The sequence below is a fragment of the Gekko japonicus genome, unplaced genomic scaffold, assembly GCF_001447785.1.
Source record: "Gekko japonicus isolate JY-2015 unplaced genomic scaffold, Gekko_japonicus_V1.1 scaffold373, whole genome shotgun sequence".
Taxonomy (NCBI): Eukaryota; Metazoa; Chordata; class Lepidosauria; order Squamata; family Gekkonidae; genus Gekko; species Gekko japonicus.
In genome coordinates this window covers 1,153,051-1,165,806 of record NW_015167542.1, presented here as the reverse complement: position 1 = coordinate 1,165,806, position 12,756 = coordinate 1,153,051, and the positions used below count along the sequence as shown (strand labels likewise).

The 12,756-nt window shown below is 48.1% G+C and overlaps 1 protein-coding gene across 1 annotated transcript in view; it reads left to right on the top strand.

Moving 5' to 3' along the window:
* The window catches only part of PPP2R2B (protein phosphatase 2 regulatory subunit B, beta), a 154,855-nt gene that overhangs the window by 1,497 nt on the left and 140,602 nt on the right, over nucleotides 1-12,756 (top strand). Inside the window, exon 2 of the mRNA XM_015413609.1 lies at nucleotides 7,823-7,920. Within this exon, the coding sequence (XP_015269095.1) occupies nucleotides 7,823-7,920 (98 nt within the window). The remainder of the gene's footprint in view (nucleotides 1-7,822; nucleotides 7,921-12,756) is intronic.

Sequence of the window (12,756 nt, the reverse complement as noted above, 5' to 3'; positions counted from 1 at the left end):
TAGAGCTATCAGCAGAATCTGAAGGGCCAAGGTGGGTGGTGGTGCAAGGATTTTATACAGATGAATAGCTATGCTCTGAGAACAAAATGAGCAAGGAGTTGGGCATCTGTCTGGGGGAGCTGTTTCATCCAGCACCCTGCCTATTTACACCACTTGTTTTCTGAATTCAGCTATGCAATATAATGCTAGGCACAGCTAGCTGGGAACTGGGTCTTGGCAGGAAGCAACCCTGTCACAGGGTGAAAGGGCAAATAAGGGCAAACATGGCATAGGTGAAGATTCGTTATTGCCTCCTTGCCATACATTGGTCTTTTGCATGTATATCCAATACAGTGTGGGAGGGTTTTGGAAGGGAATTACACTTCTTTGCCATTGCTGTTGTCCCAAATAGCATCCCTGTTGCTGAGTTCAAAATTAGGATATGTTCAAGACAATGCTTCAGCATGTATTCAACTTTAAGTCTTTCTATTATTCATTAGTACCCATATTCATGCATTCTTACGTGCTTTGTAACAGCAGCAGTGAAAGCTTGTAAGGAAATTTAGAATGTGTATGTTAATCAGAGAATGAAGACAAATTATAGTACCATTAAACTCAATCTCTCACACAATGGAAATGAATGCCAAAAGCTAAAAAATGTGTAAAGCTTTCATTTTTAAAAAACAAGTTTTTAAACAGCAATTCTGCTATGTTGGAAGCCATATTTTTTTCCTGCCCTAGCAATCCTTTGCATTCAGTGAAAGCTGCACTCAAAAGCAATTGCTGAAGACAGGGAGGAGAGTAATTGCAATGGAATTAACCTCTGACATTTTTTTCTAAGAATAGCCCTGATAAATTCACTCATCAGCAGGTTACCTGCCTACCTTGATGCAGTGTAAACACTTTTCACTCCAACCTTTTTGAAGCATAGCTTTTGTAAATTGTTAACCATTCTTGCAGAAGGAGCCGTCTATTTTAGCAAATGTATTTTGCTTTTGAATAATTGAATATTATTGAATTCTATCAAGCTTCCAGGTACTGCAACTAAAGATCGGATTTGGAAGATGGGCAAACTAGAGCTGCAGTCTTGGCACTATCATGCTGATCTATCTTTGATATACGTGTTGTGGTTTACAAGAAAAAGGAAAAATACATAAAATATATATGATTTAATCTGTGACTGGAAGCTGTGCTAGAAACCTGGGCCACTTACAGCTTCCAAATACAGATTGGTGCTACCAGAATTTTTTTTCTGCTTCCCCATAGCGTACTAACTGTTTTGTGAATCTCCCAGGCTTTTCCCATCTTTTCTACAGTATTTCCTAAACATGCTTTATTGCAGTGTTTTATTGAAGCATTAACAAAAAAACTTTTGCAAGTGGGAACTGAGCATTTCTCAGTGGAATGGAACAGTAAGAAATAAGTAATGGTGTGCCAAATCAGATGTGATTGTGTGGTGGATAGTTCCAATACTTTTCAAATCTGTTATGATTAAATAGCATAGTGTGAAGTAGCACTCTAAACATGTGGAGCAATATTGCCATCTTTAACATCACTGGAATCATGTAATCAAAATAAAATAAGGGGGAGCTATCGAATATTTAAGACATTTCTCCACAGTGTAGAATATTAGTTTACTAACAAATAAGAAATTATACCTCAAGATTTTGTTGGAACTGGAAACATTCACTGCTGTCGGGCTTTGGCACCAGCACAACCAGGCTGCACCCAGCGCTCTGTAATGGTTCAGTAACACCCATTGCCCGCATCTCTTTGATCTCTTTCCCAATCGGCTCCTATTGCTTTCTCAGAACCGGTCTCCATCAGGTGCATGCCACATGGCCGGGGGTCGTGGGTATGCAGTGCGTGGCTAGGTGAGTACATCCAGGGGTGGATGTGAAGACGCCGGGGACCTGGTCAAGCACTTCCCCCACCTCTGCTTGTTGCCCCCTGTCCACGCTGGGGTTGAGAGCTGGGAGACCCGGACCCTCTTCCTCTGTGGTCCATGGTAGCGACTCCTTGGACAGCCTGTCAGGCTCTGTAGACAAGTTGTTACTATATCTGCCTCCAGCCTCTCAGGTCGTTAATATAATGTGCAGATGTTTGCAGTCCTTCCTGTGAGAGCCGTGCTGCATTTTGTAGGAAAGGGCCCCCAAAACATGAGTCACTGTGAAGGGTTCCTGCCAGGGGTCACCGTGCGGCCTAGACGTTGCTCCCCGGGATACCAGTACTGGGTCTCCCTCCTGGAAGGCCTGTAGGTGGGCCCCTCAGTTGTACCGGCATTCTTGCCTTTGCTGCAGGTCCTCTAGGTTCCTCTGGGTGTCCACCTGGACCACCCCCAGCCTTTCTTTTAGTCGGGTCACGTACTCACAGGGGTCCTTCGGGTGGGGGTTGATTTCCCGGGCCCACTGTCCTTCCACTAGTCCCAAGATACCCCTGGGGACCCGTCCATAGAGGAGCTCAAATGGGGCAAACCCTGTGGACACCTGCGGGGTCTCCTGGATTGCAAACAGGATGGGGCCCACTAGGAGGTCCCATGACATGGGTTGGTCTTGCGCTACCTTCCTTAGCATCCCCTTTAGGGTTTGATTCATTCTCTCCACCAGCCCATCGGTCTGGGGGTGGTGGACTGCCGTGGGCGAACCACAATCTATAAAGATTTCTCGGGGCAGGCCCACATGGGTGAATAATTGCAACAATGTCTGCGCCACACCTGCGCTCTTGTGGCTTGGTAAGGGGACCACTTCCAGGTACCGGGTTGCATAGCCCATTACCACTAATATGTAGCAGGGGTCCCTGAGAGGTTCGTGGAAGGGGGCCAACAAAGTCCATGGCTATCCAGTTGAACGGGACTCCTAGGATAGGGAGGGGGGCAGGGGCCCCCTCAAGGCTGCTTTTAGGTTCATGCGCTGGCATGTCCCACAGGACTGGCAGAAGCCCTTTACGTCACGAGCTATGGGAGGCCAGAAGAAGTGGGCAAGGATATGGGTTATGGTGTTCTTGAAGCCTTGGTGTCCCACCCATTGATGGCCATGGGCGCTAACTGTGGCCACCTCCCAATACTGTGCGGGCAGCAGCAGCTTGTCTATGGGTCCTAACCTCCTATTCACCCTCCTATACCAGACCCTGTTCACCTGGACAACCTGGGGCATCCGCTGGCTCTGCCGAGGATCCACCACTACCTCCTCACTCACCACCACCCGACCACATAGTCGAGCTAACTCCTCATCCTCCTGTGCTGCAACAAACTGCGAGTCAGCATCCCGCTGCTGTCTCAGCTCTCTTGCGTCCTGGGGTCCCATGGACAGGCCTTCCTCTGGGTCTGACTGCTCCTCCTCAGCACCTCCTGTCCTGACCCCCACTCCTCCACCAGAGCTGCCATGTCCCCTAAGGAACTGGATCCCTGGGCTGTTGTGGCCCCTGCTGGTAGTGGCCAATAGCTTCCAGCAGGTCTGGGGCATCTCGCCCGAACAATATTGGGCATGGCAGCTTCTCCATGCACACCAGTGGGACCTCGTACATCCGCCCCAGGTACTGTAGCAAGACCACAACCACCAGGCATCTGTCTATGTGACCGTGGAAGCATGCGATTATGGCCTGTCAGACCACTGGTAAGTTCAGGGGTAGCAGCTGGGTAGGGATCATGGATACCAAGCTCCCACTATCCAGTAAGGCTGTGAATTGCTTCCCTCCTAAGGTCATCACTGCCATCCAAGGCACAGCGCAGGTCCTTGCCTCTGCCACCTGCATCACAAGCTCTTCCCCCATGTCACACTCCATCATTGGTCCCAAGGCTGCAGGGCCTGCAGCAGCCCCTTGGAAGGGCAGGGTACCAGGTCCAGCTCTGGTTCTGCTCATCCAGGCCCTTCCTCCATGGGAGGTCTCCTCTGGAGGCCATCCCTCCCAGGGGGGTCAGCGTGCCCCACCATAGGGCTGCTGGGGGGTTCCCACCTCCCCGGCCAGCATTCACTCATAGCAGGGGGTCCTGGCTCTCTGCCACGTGGAAGTTCTCCCACAACTTCTGTGCTTCCGCTAACTAGGTGGGTCACCAACAGGCCACCCAGTGGTGCATCCTGGTGGGGAGAATCTGCAGGAGCTGTTTGATTACCACCTGTTCCACAATGTGTTATCCTTTCTCTGTGGTTGGGTTCAGCCAGTGGACGTCCCAATCTGGGGGTCACCAGGGACTGTGTCACGGGCTGGGGTGCCAGTCAAAGGGAGTCCAGAGAACAGGACAAGGTCAAGAGCCAAGAAGACCGTGTAAAGTCCCAAGCCAAGCTGGTGTCAGGAGCCAGAAACACAGAGCCAAGTCCAAAGCCAGGGGGTCCAAAGGTCTAAGTGCAAGAGCCGAGCCGAAGTGGATGCAAGCAGCACAAAGCTGACTTGTTGCTTCCACAAAGAGTACTGCCCAGATTGTGGAGTTAAATGCTGCCACCAATTAGCCAGCTGCACAATCACCCAGGCTTCTGTAAGAACTCTGGGCTAGCTGAGTGTCTCCCCTGTAGCCTGGCCTCTCATTGCCTGGTTGCTAAGTTTTGCCACAGTCGCTCCCTTAAACGAGTCACCCATGGGGGTGAGTCGGGAGGACTTTCAGCTTGCAGTTCTTCCTTCTTATCTGGGCCAGGCATGAAGACTGCTGTTACAGGCACTTGCCAGCTATCCTCCTCTGCTGCTTCAGAGGGGCCAGCTGTGGTTTCTTCAGGCTCTGTCAGCTCATCCTCATCCACACCCATGACAGACTGGAACTTCTGCTGATATACCTCCAGGGTGGCCCCATACCAACCCAGTATGTCCACCTTTAATTTCAAGTAGTCCGCGGTCTCGACCTGTGCTTCCACAGTCAAGTATGGCCCTAGAATAAAGGCCCACTGGTCCGCCAGCCATCGTGCTGCTGCTGCAGTACACTCAAATCGATCTTGTCTTTTGGGCCTAATTTAGTCAATGGGGGCCAAGGTCCCTTGGTCAGCGGCAATCCCCCGCCGCCTCCACCTGGCATTTGTCCTGCCGCAAGGAGGGCCTGCTGCAAGTCCCTCATCATCACAGCCTGAGCCACCTGCTGTTGTTGGGTCACCTGATGCTCGGCCATCCACTGGCCAAAGTGCATCAGATCCATCTTGGAACCTTCGGGCCATTCCTGTGCCTCTTCCACTACTCCTTCTGACCCTGCTTCCATGTCTGGTGGTGGCAGGAGAAAGGTGGGAGGGCGCAGCCAAGCCCGAATACTAGTCCACCCCTCTAGCGCCAGTATATGGGGGCTGGGTAGCTTCACTGGGATGCCACTGCCTGCATCCTCCACCATTTTGTCAGGCCTCTCCAAGCTGTCCTCCGGTGCCCCTCCCATCGCCACCTCGATACTGAGGTCCTGGGTCTCTGCCGCTCCTGAGGGCTGCCCACCCACTGTGCTGTGACATGGTTGGGCCAGAAGGGGAAGGATCAGAAATGAAGGAGGAGGGGTCGCCTCAGCCGTGGGGTGTAGTGAAGGGGGGGGTTAGGTCACCCTCCCTCTTTCACCCTTGGGGTCCAGCTGGCTTCTCCCACACACTCTGTCTCTTGCCTCTCATGTCCTGGACCTCCAGCCTGCTCATCGGCTGCCTCCACCTTCCCTTTTATCCCCGTCTCTTTTCCAGCCCTGCCTCCCTGCTCAGCCCCACCCTTTCTCAAAAGTCCCGATGCCGATCCAGCCCCATCTGCCTCTGCCCATGCCCTGTCTATGCCCCCCTGCCGCCTTGTTGCATTCCCTGGGTGCCATGGCTTGCACTGAGCCCGTGTTGGCGAGTGCAAGGCCGGGTGCCACTGGTCCACCCCCGCGCCTCCTACCCTTCCCAGGTGGTCGGGGCAAACGTGGTGCGGCTGCAGATGGGCACACCCCAGCACTGTGCCGCCACCTTCGTGTACCTCCAGCCCTCCCTGTGTGCTCTGATGCTGGGCTTCCTCACCGGTTTCCCTGCTGCCCCCGGTCAATGCTCTACTGCTGAGCCAGGGTTCCCCGTGAGTCCAGGTAAGAGGCGAGGTGGCGGGTGGCCTTGCAGTTGCCAGTGGTCATGCCAGGTGGTCTTGGACCATTTCTGGAGGGGAGGGGGTGGACTTTGGGCCCCTGCTGTCACCCCTGCCCCTGCTCTCTCCAGGAGGTCCTGTTTGGGACCGGGACAATTGGATGCAGAAAATGCTGGTTTTTATTATATTTAGTAAACTTTGTTATCACTAGCATTTATACCACTTTTCCAGGAAAAAATACTGATTGAAATGGTTTATAGCACATAAAATAATAAAAAATCACAAAAATACACAATTGGTTGCATCCCAAATAAAGGACTTTTTAAAAGTTAAATTTGGCACTGATGTAATTTTAACTTTGAGGCGGTAGTCCTGTTGTTTTGCTGTATAAAGAATCTACCTAGACAACAGATGGTACTAAAACTGATCACAGCACAAGAATTTTGGTTGCATTGTTGCATACTGGACAATGTATAAAATTCCAAAGTGTTTGGGATAGTAGGAGAATATGATATATTGTGAGTATGGTAAAATTAATGGGTAGTGCATGAGTATGGAAGGGAACAAACTGTAAGCTTTGTTGAAAATATGTTTGCTTTGGGGATGAATATTGTATCTGGATCCATAAGCATTGTTCTTCTTTACATATATGTTATTAAATGGTTGCTTGTCCATCGATATCCTGTATGGTTATGAGTGTGGCAACTTTAGTGGTCAGCATGATTTTCAAAAGAGAAGAGTGTGGGCTGAAGGCAAGTGCTGGTGGAATGCAATGGCAGTAGAGATAAGCCTGCATTTTTAGAAAGAGGCTTCCTGGTGGTTTGAATGAGGGTCAGTGAGAACTAGCACAACATTCCATCTAATTCCCAGGTTCTCAACCTTGGAGGCAAGATATTTTAGGGAAGGTCATGCATTTACTGGATGTGGCATTTCTGGGCTGAACATTCCATTTTTACAAATAGCTTTGGAAACACTGCCTCCCCTCACTGCCAAATGATGCTGAAGGCTGCCTCTTTCATTTGCTACACTCTGTGATTCTTTCCTCTTTTTTGAATGTGGTATTGTTTCAATGCTACCCACACTCCTTTTCCAGCACTAGAGCCCATGCTTCCCAAGCTTTTTTTTTACAGAACTGAAGAACAGACCATCTGCTCACAGCAAACCTATCTTGACTATCACAAGACGATTTCCTTCCCATGAATTTTGGACCCCTAGTATCGGCTAGCACTAGTAAAGTGTGCTAGCAAAGCCAGTTTGGTATAGTGCTTAATCTGGAGAACTGGGTTTGATTCCCCACTCCTCCACATGCAGCCAGCTGGGTGACCCTGGGTCAGTCACAATTCTCTCAGAGCTGTTCTCTCAAGAGCTGTTCTCTCAGAGCTCTCATGGCCTCACCTACCTCACAGGGGGTCTGTTGTGGGGAGAGGAGGGGAAGGAGATTGTAAGCTGCTCTGAGACTCTGAGTGAAGGGCGGGGTATAAATCCAACTCTTCTTCTTTTTCTATCTGTGAAGGGCCATGGACTTCTCCCTAATGCCATCCTATCAACCTCTTGGCTGACATTAGACCTCCAGGTGCTCTTGCCAGTAAGAAAAGAGGAATCACGCTGTCCAACTATTGTTGTTTATAGTGTTTTAAACCTTGCCCAGTTCCTTGCTAATAATGTCTCTGAATTCCCTTAATGGTATTCAAGTACAATCGAAGATGTAAGTGCTTCTTAGAAATTTCACTGGGGAGGCAAAGCCCTGACAGTAGCTATTCCTGTAACCATATAGGCAATGAGTCCCTTAGATGCCTGCACAACACCAGTCTGCAGTTAACTTAAATTGCCTTTGTCTTTTTCTTTTCAGCTGACATTATCTCTACAGTAGAATTCAACCACACAGGAGAATTACTAGCGACAGGGGACAAGGGGGGTCGCGTTGTAATATTTCAGCGTGAGCAGGAGGTAAGTGCTGGTGAATGCAGAAATGCCCATTTTTATCCTTTTAAAAGAAGCTTCCTGCTGCTGCCTAATCTTTGCATGTCACTCTTCGCCCTGCTTCTCTTCCAGGAAACTAAAAATTGCAAAAAAGGCCATTAACATCAATAGGGCAGTTTCTGTCTCATAAAGCATCCTGCAAATGTTGTATTTTTTGCATCCTTTTGCTTCCTTTAACAGTCATTGCAGGCTGAGAATCTAATGTAAACCAAATACTGCTGAAGCATCATAAATTCAAACAAACCCAACTGACTTATTTGCTCTGCCACATCATGGTTTGTTTGGTTTGTTTGGCTTTTTTTAACCATTAGTAGGGCTTTTTTGACTGGTTTTACTTTGCCCTGGTTTACATGTTGCAGTTTTGTGAGCCTCCTGTGTCTCCTTTGATGGTAGTTCCATTGTGTTTCATAAGTTTCATTGGTTTCAGGACTCTGAGCACCAGTTTTACACTAGTACAGGATTAAAAACAACAGAATCTATGCCCAGCTTTTACATATAAGAACACCATAATGAGGGAACAGTCTTTGCCTTTGGTTGTATAATTGCTCATATTTTTACCTCTTTGTTAGGCTTGCTGATATTTGGAGTAAAAAAAGGAAATGTCATATTGGTAGTTGGAGCACATAGGACTGGCTTGCTCCCTTGGATGCATAGCTTACATGTTCATGAGCCCTGCTCCATCACGTGTAAGCTTTTAATATGAATTAGAGCCTCTGTATGCAGATAGGCGGATTTTCCGGGCGCGATCTCACCGCCACATCTGGGAAGTGTAGAGCTTCCATGGCTCACCCGAGGCTTCACTCCGAAGATGCGCTGTAAAAAACTAGTACCTCCGAGGTACTAGTTTCCGGAAACCACGGGGCAAGGGCAGGCGTCAGATCACGTTTCCGGTGTTAGCTCGTGGCATCCGGCGCCCGCCCATGTCCCGTTGCAAAAACTTTTTTTTTGTCAAGCATGTGAACACTTGGGTTAAAAAAAACAACACAACCCCCTCGGCGCCGCTTCTTTGCTGCACCGCAGGAGTGAGGTATGATCGGCACCTCCCCCCAATCACGAGACGTGGGCGGGACGTTTGATCCGACTGCCGCGCGGTAGTTCGCTCCGGGGCAAACAGCCATGTCTCCCCCCCCCCGCGATATCCGGCCCGTGTGACCGGGGCCTATATACCCTTTGTTAGGTGGCTAACAAATTAAAACATAATAAAAAACACACCTTAAAAATGATTAAAACCCACAAAACATATCATTAAAATGATTAAAACCGGAGTTAAAATACATACAAAAACAAAAACAGTGGACAGGAAGGAGGGATCACTGAGGGAAAGCTATAGAAAACAGAAAAGTCTTTATTTGCTGGTGGAAGGTAGCAACAGAAGGGGATAGACAAATCTCCATGGGAAGAGAGAAGCAGAATTTTTGATGCCAAGATCAAGAAGGACCTACCCTGGTTGCTACCCACCTAATCTCAGAAGGCGGGGCACCCAAAATACAGCCTTGAAAGATGACTGTAGTTGTTGGATAGATTCATAAGGGAGTAGGCAGTCCTTCAGGTATGTTGGGCCCAAACCATATAGGCCTTTAAATATCAACACCAGCACCTTGAATTGTTCTTGGAAAGAGATTGGGAGCTACTGTAAATGAGCCAAGACTGGAGTTATAAGGTCCTATGGTCCACTCCAGTCAACATCCTAGCATCAGTATTCTGCACCAACTGAAGTTTCTGAACACTTTCCAAGGGCAGCCTCTGTAGAGCTCATTGTAGTAATCGAATCTAGATGTAACTAGATTACATCTTTTCTGCTCAGGAAAGCCTGGTGCTGGCTAGTTAGTTGGAGCTGGTAAAAGGCACTCCTCGCTACAGCTGCTACCTGCTTATTCAGCATAGGCCTGGGTCCAAGAGCACCTTCAAGGAGAGTACAACTGCATCCAGAATGGGGGACATTTTAAATCTACTGAGTCAGACCATCACTGCCACAGGAGGTGGCGGCAGCTACAAGCATGGACAGCTCCAAGAGTGAATTAGATAAGCATATGGAGCAGAAATCCATCAGTGGCTATTAGCCACAAGGCATCTCAGTCTGGAACAAGTGATGCACTGCATTCTTGGTGCCGGGGGGGGGGGCAACAGTGGGAGGGCAACAGTGGGAGGGCTTCTAGTGTCCTGGCCCTACTGCTGGACCTCCTGATGGCACCTGGTACTTTTGGCCACTATGTGACAGAGTGTTGGACTAAATGGGCCATTGGCCTGATCCAACATTGGCTTCTCTTATGTTCTCTTCTGTTACTCACCAGAGCACTTTTGTCTTGTCGAGACTGAGCTTCTGTTTATTAGCCTGTATCCAGACTAAAATTGCCTCCAGGAAGTGGTTCAGGGTTTCTGCAGCCTCCCTGGGATCGTCTGGAAGCACGAGACATCTTTTTATATATCTTTTTATGTCCCCTGAGGGGATTTTTATTGCATTTTCTATGCACTACAAACTACAATGAAAAAAGGGGAAGGGTTGTCTACATCTAGGGAGAAAGGAAAGAAAACCACTACTAACTAAAACCCCAAGTATAGGAGATCGTTACATCAGTCTATATAAGTGTTAATCTTAGATGTTAGTATTACATTGAACATAGTCGATTAAGCTAAATTATTTATCTTTTTAACCATTTTTTAGCTGTTTAAAGACAACCCCAAGAGCATCATTTATAGTATATGCTTTAAGGCACTATTCAGAGTTCTTCAGCCTTCACGTTGCTTTATCTTATCTAATCCTCAATTGGTATTCTCGTTTAGGGGCCACCGCCCCCTTTTATGAAGCAGAGTCCTTGTTGGAAGACACTGAGTCCATTTCGTCATTGAGTTTGCTGTCATCTTCTTCCTTGGCACCCTCTTCTGGTTCATCCAGTTGCAGTCTCATAAACTCACGTGCTTTGAAAACAGAGTCAATCTTTTCTTTTTTAATCCTGTAGTTTGAAAATGACACTTTACGGGGTCAACCATCTGTATGGAATGCTGTTTGTTTGTAGAAAGAGGATTAAGTCCTTGTACTTCTTTCTCTTCTTCCTTATTTCAAATGGAATATCTTTTAAAATCCTAATGGTATTGCCTCCAATTTTCAGTGGTGTTCCTGAAGTCGCTTTCAGGATTAAATCCCTTACGTGTCTCTTCAAGAATCTCACCACTATCTCTCCAGGCAGATTATTTTTTTAATGTAAACGGAGTAGGCCCTGTAGACCACATCCTTTTCGCTTACGAGGTATTCCACTTTTAAATCTGTAACTGGAACTAATGCATTGCTCAAAAGTTGTTTTAGATTCTCATCTTTAGATTCAGGGACCCCTTGGAACCGGAGGACCAGGTTAGCTTTCTCCATTTGCAATTGTAGAAGTTGAAATTCATCCGAAGCTTGCTTCTTTTCGAGCATTTGTACCTTTTTCATAACTTTTTTAGAGTAAAGAGTGCGCCAGAAGCTTAGAGAACTCAGTGGTCTCTTCCGGTCGTGGGCTCATGCTCCCCGGTGGTTTCACTTTTGTTTTTTCTCTCTCTCCGTTTTTTCCCATGCCATTTTTATGGATTGTTTACTTTTGTATAAACTTGCTAAAGTCTCTGAAATTCGCCCATATGCTTATCCGCACTCTGGTAAGTTTCTTAAAACAGATTTCGATGCTTTAACTTCTGCTCCCCCTCCTTGTTAGCTCACTTTTTAGTTCATGCGTGTGGGAGGGGCCCCTCCCCTGCTCGCTTTTCTCGCCATTCCCAGGGGAGGGCTTTCTTCTTAAATTACTGGCATTTCACTTTTACTCGACTCACTGTTCGTTGTTGGTCATGAGACCTTGCTTAAAGTCCATTTGAAATGCTTGATCTCCGATGCTTGTCCTGGTCAGCGGCTCTAGTTCCAGTCAGACGCATATCAGCAGACAGTTGGGGCGAGAGAGCGCCTAAATTCCCCAGCAACGCGCTGGTGAAGAGGCCACCCTCCAAAAGCCCCATGGCTAGGAGCCTTTCACAAAGGCTCTGGGGGGGGTGGCAAACAATTGCCCCCCCTCCTAACTGCTAGCATGCAAATCGCACCCCTGGGAGGTCCAGGAGGTGCATCCGCCAGCGTGTCGCCATAAACCGGAAGTCCTGTTTCATGCAGATATTAAAGAGCATATGGAAAAATGTGGAACCTTGCAGGACCCCAGAAGCCAAAGGCCAAGGCCTAAGCAGCAGTCCCCCAGCACCACTTTTTGAAACCTACCCTCCAGGTAGGACTGGAACCACTGCAACATGGTACCTCTTAATCTTGGGCCAGAACTGTGGTCCATAAGGACACTATGATCAGCACAGATCTTCTACCAAGGAAACCAAGGTGTTTCAGTCCCATAACCAGGACTAAAACCAGATTGGAAACCAGATTGCTTCATGTAGTAAGGTTTGGAGTTGTCCAGCCACCACCTGTTTAATCACCTTGCTCAAGAATGGAACATTTGAGATTGGTCAATAGTTATTGAGATTTCCTAGAAATAGATAAACCGCAGCCTGTTTCAAAGTGGGAGTGACCACGCCCACTCTCAAAGAGACATTAACTACCTCTTGGACCCAGTCAGTCAGCCCACTGTCCAAGCAGATTTAAGTAGCCAGGAAGGGCAAGGGTCAGACAAGTAGGTAGTAGGCCTCAAACCTCCAAGGGTCCTGTTCGTATCTATAGACAGAATAAACTGAAAAGTATCTCAAACAATGGGACAGATTGGCATCCTGGCACCATCTGCCCCATCACTGATAATGCAGAGTCCAAGTCAGAATAGATGTGAGGGATTTTATCTCCAAAGTGTT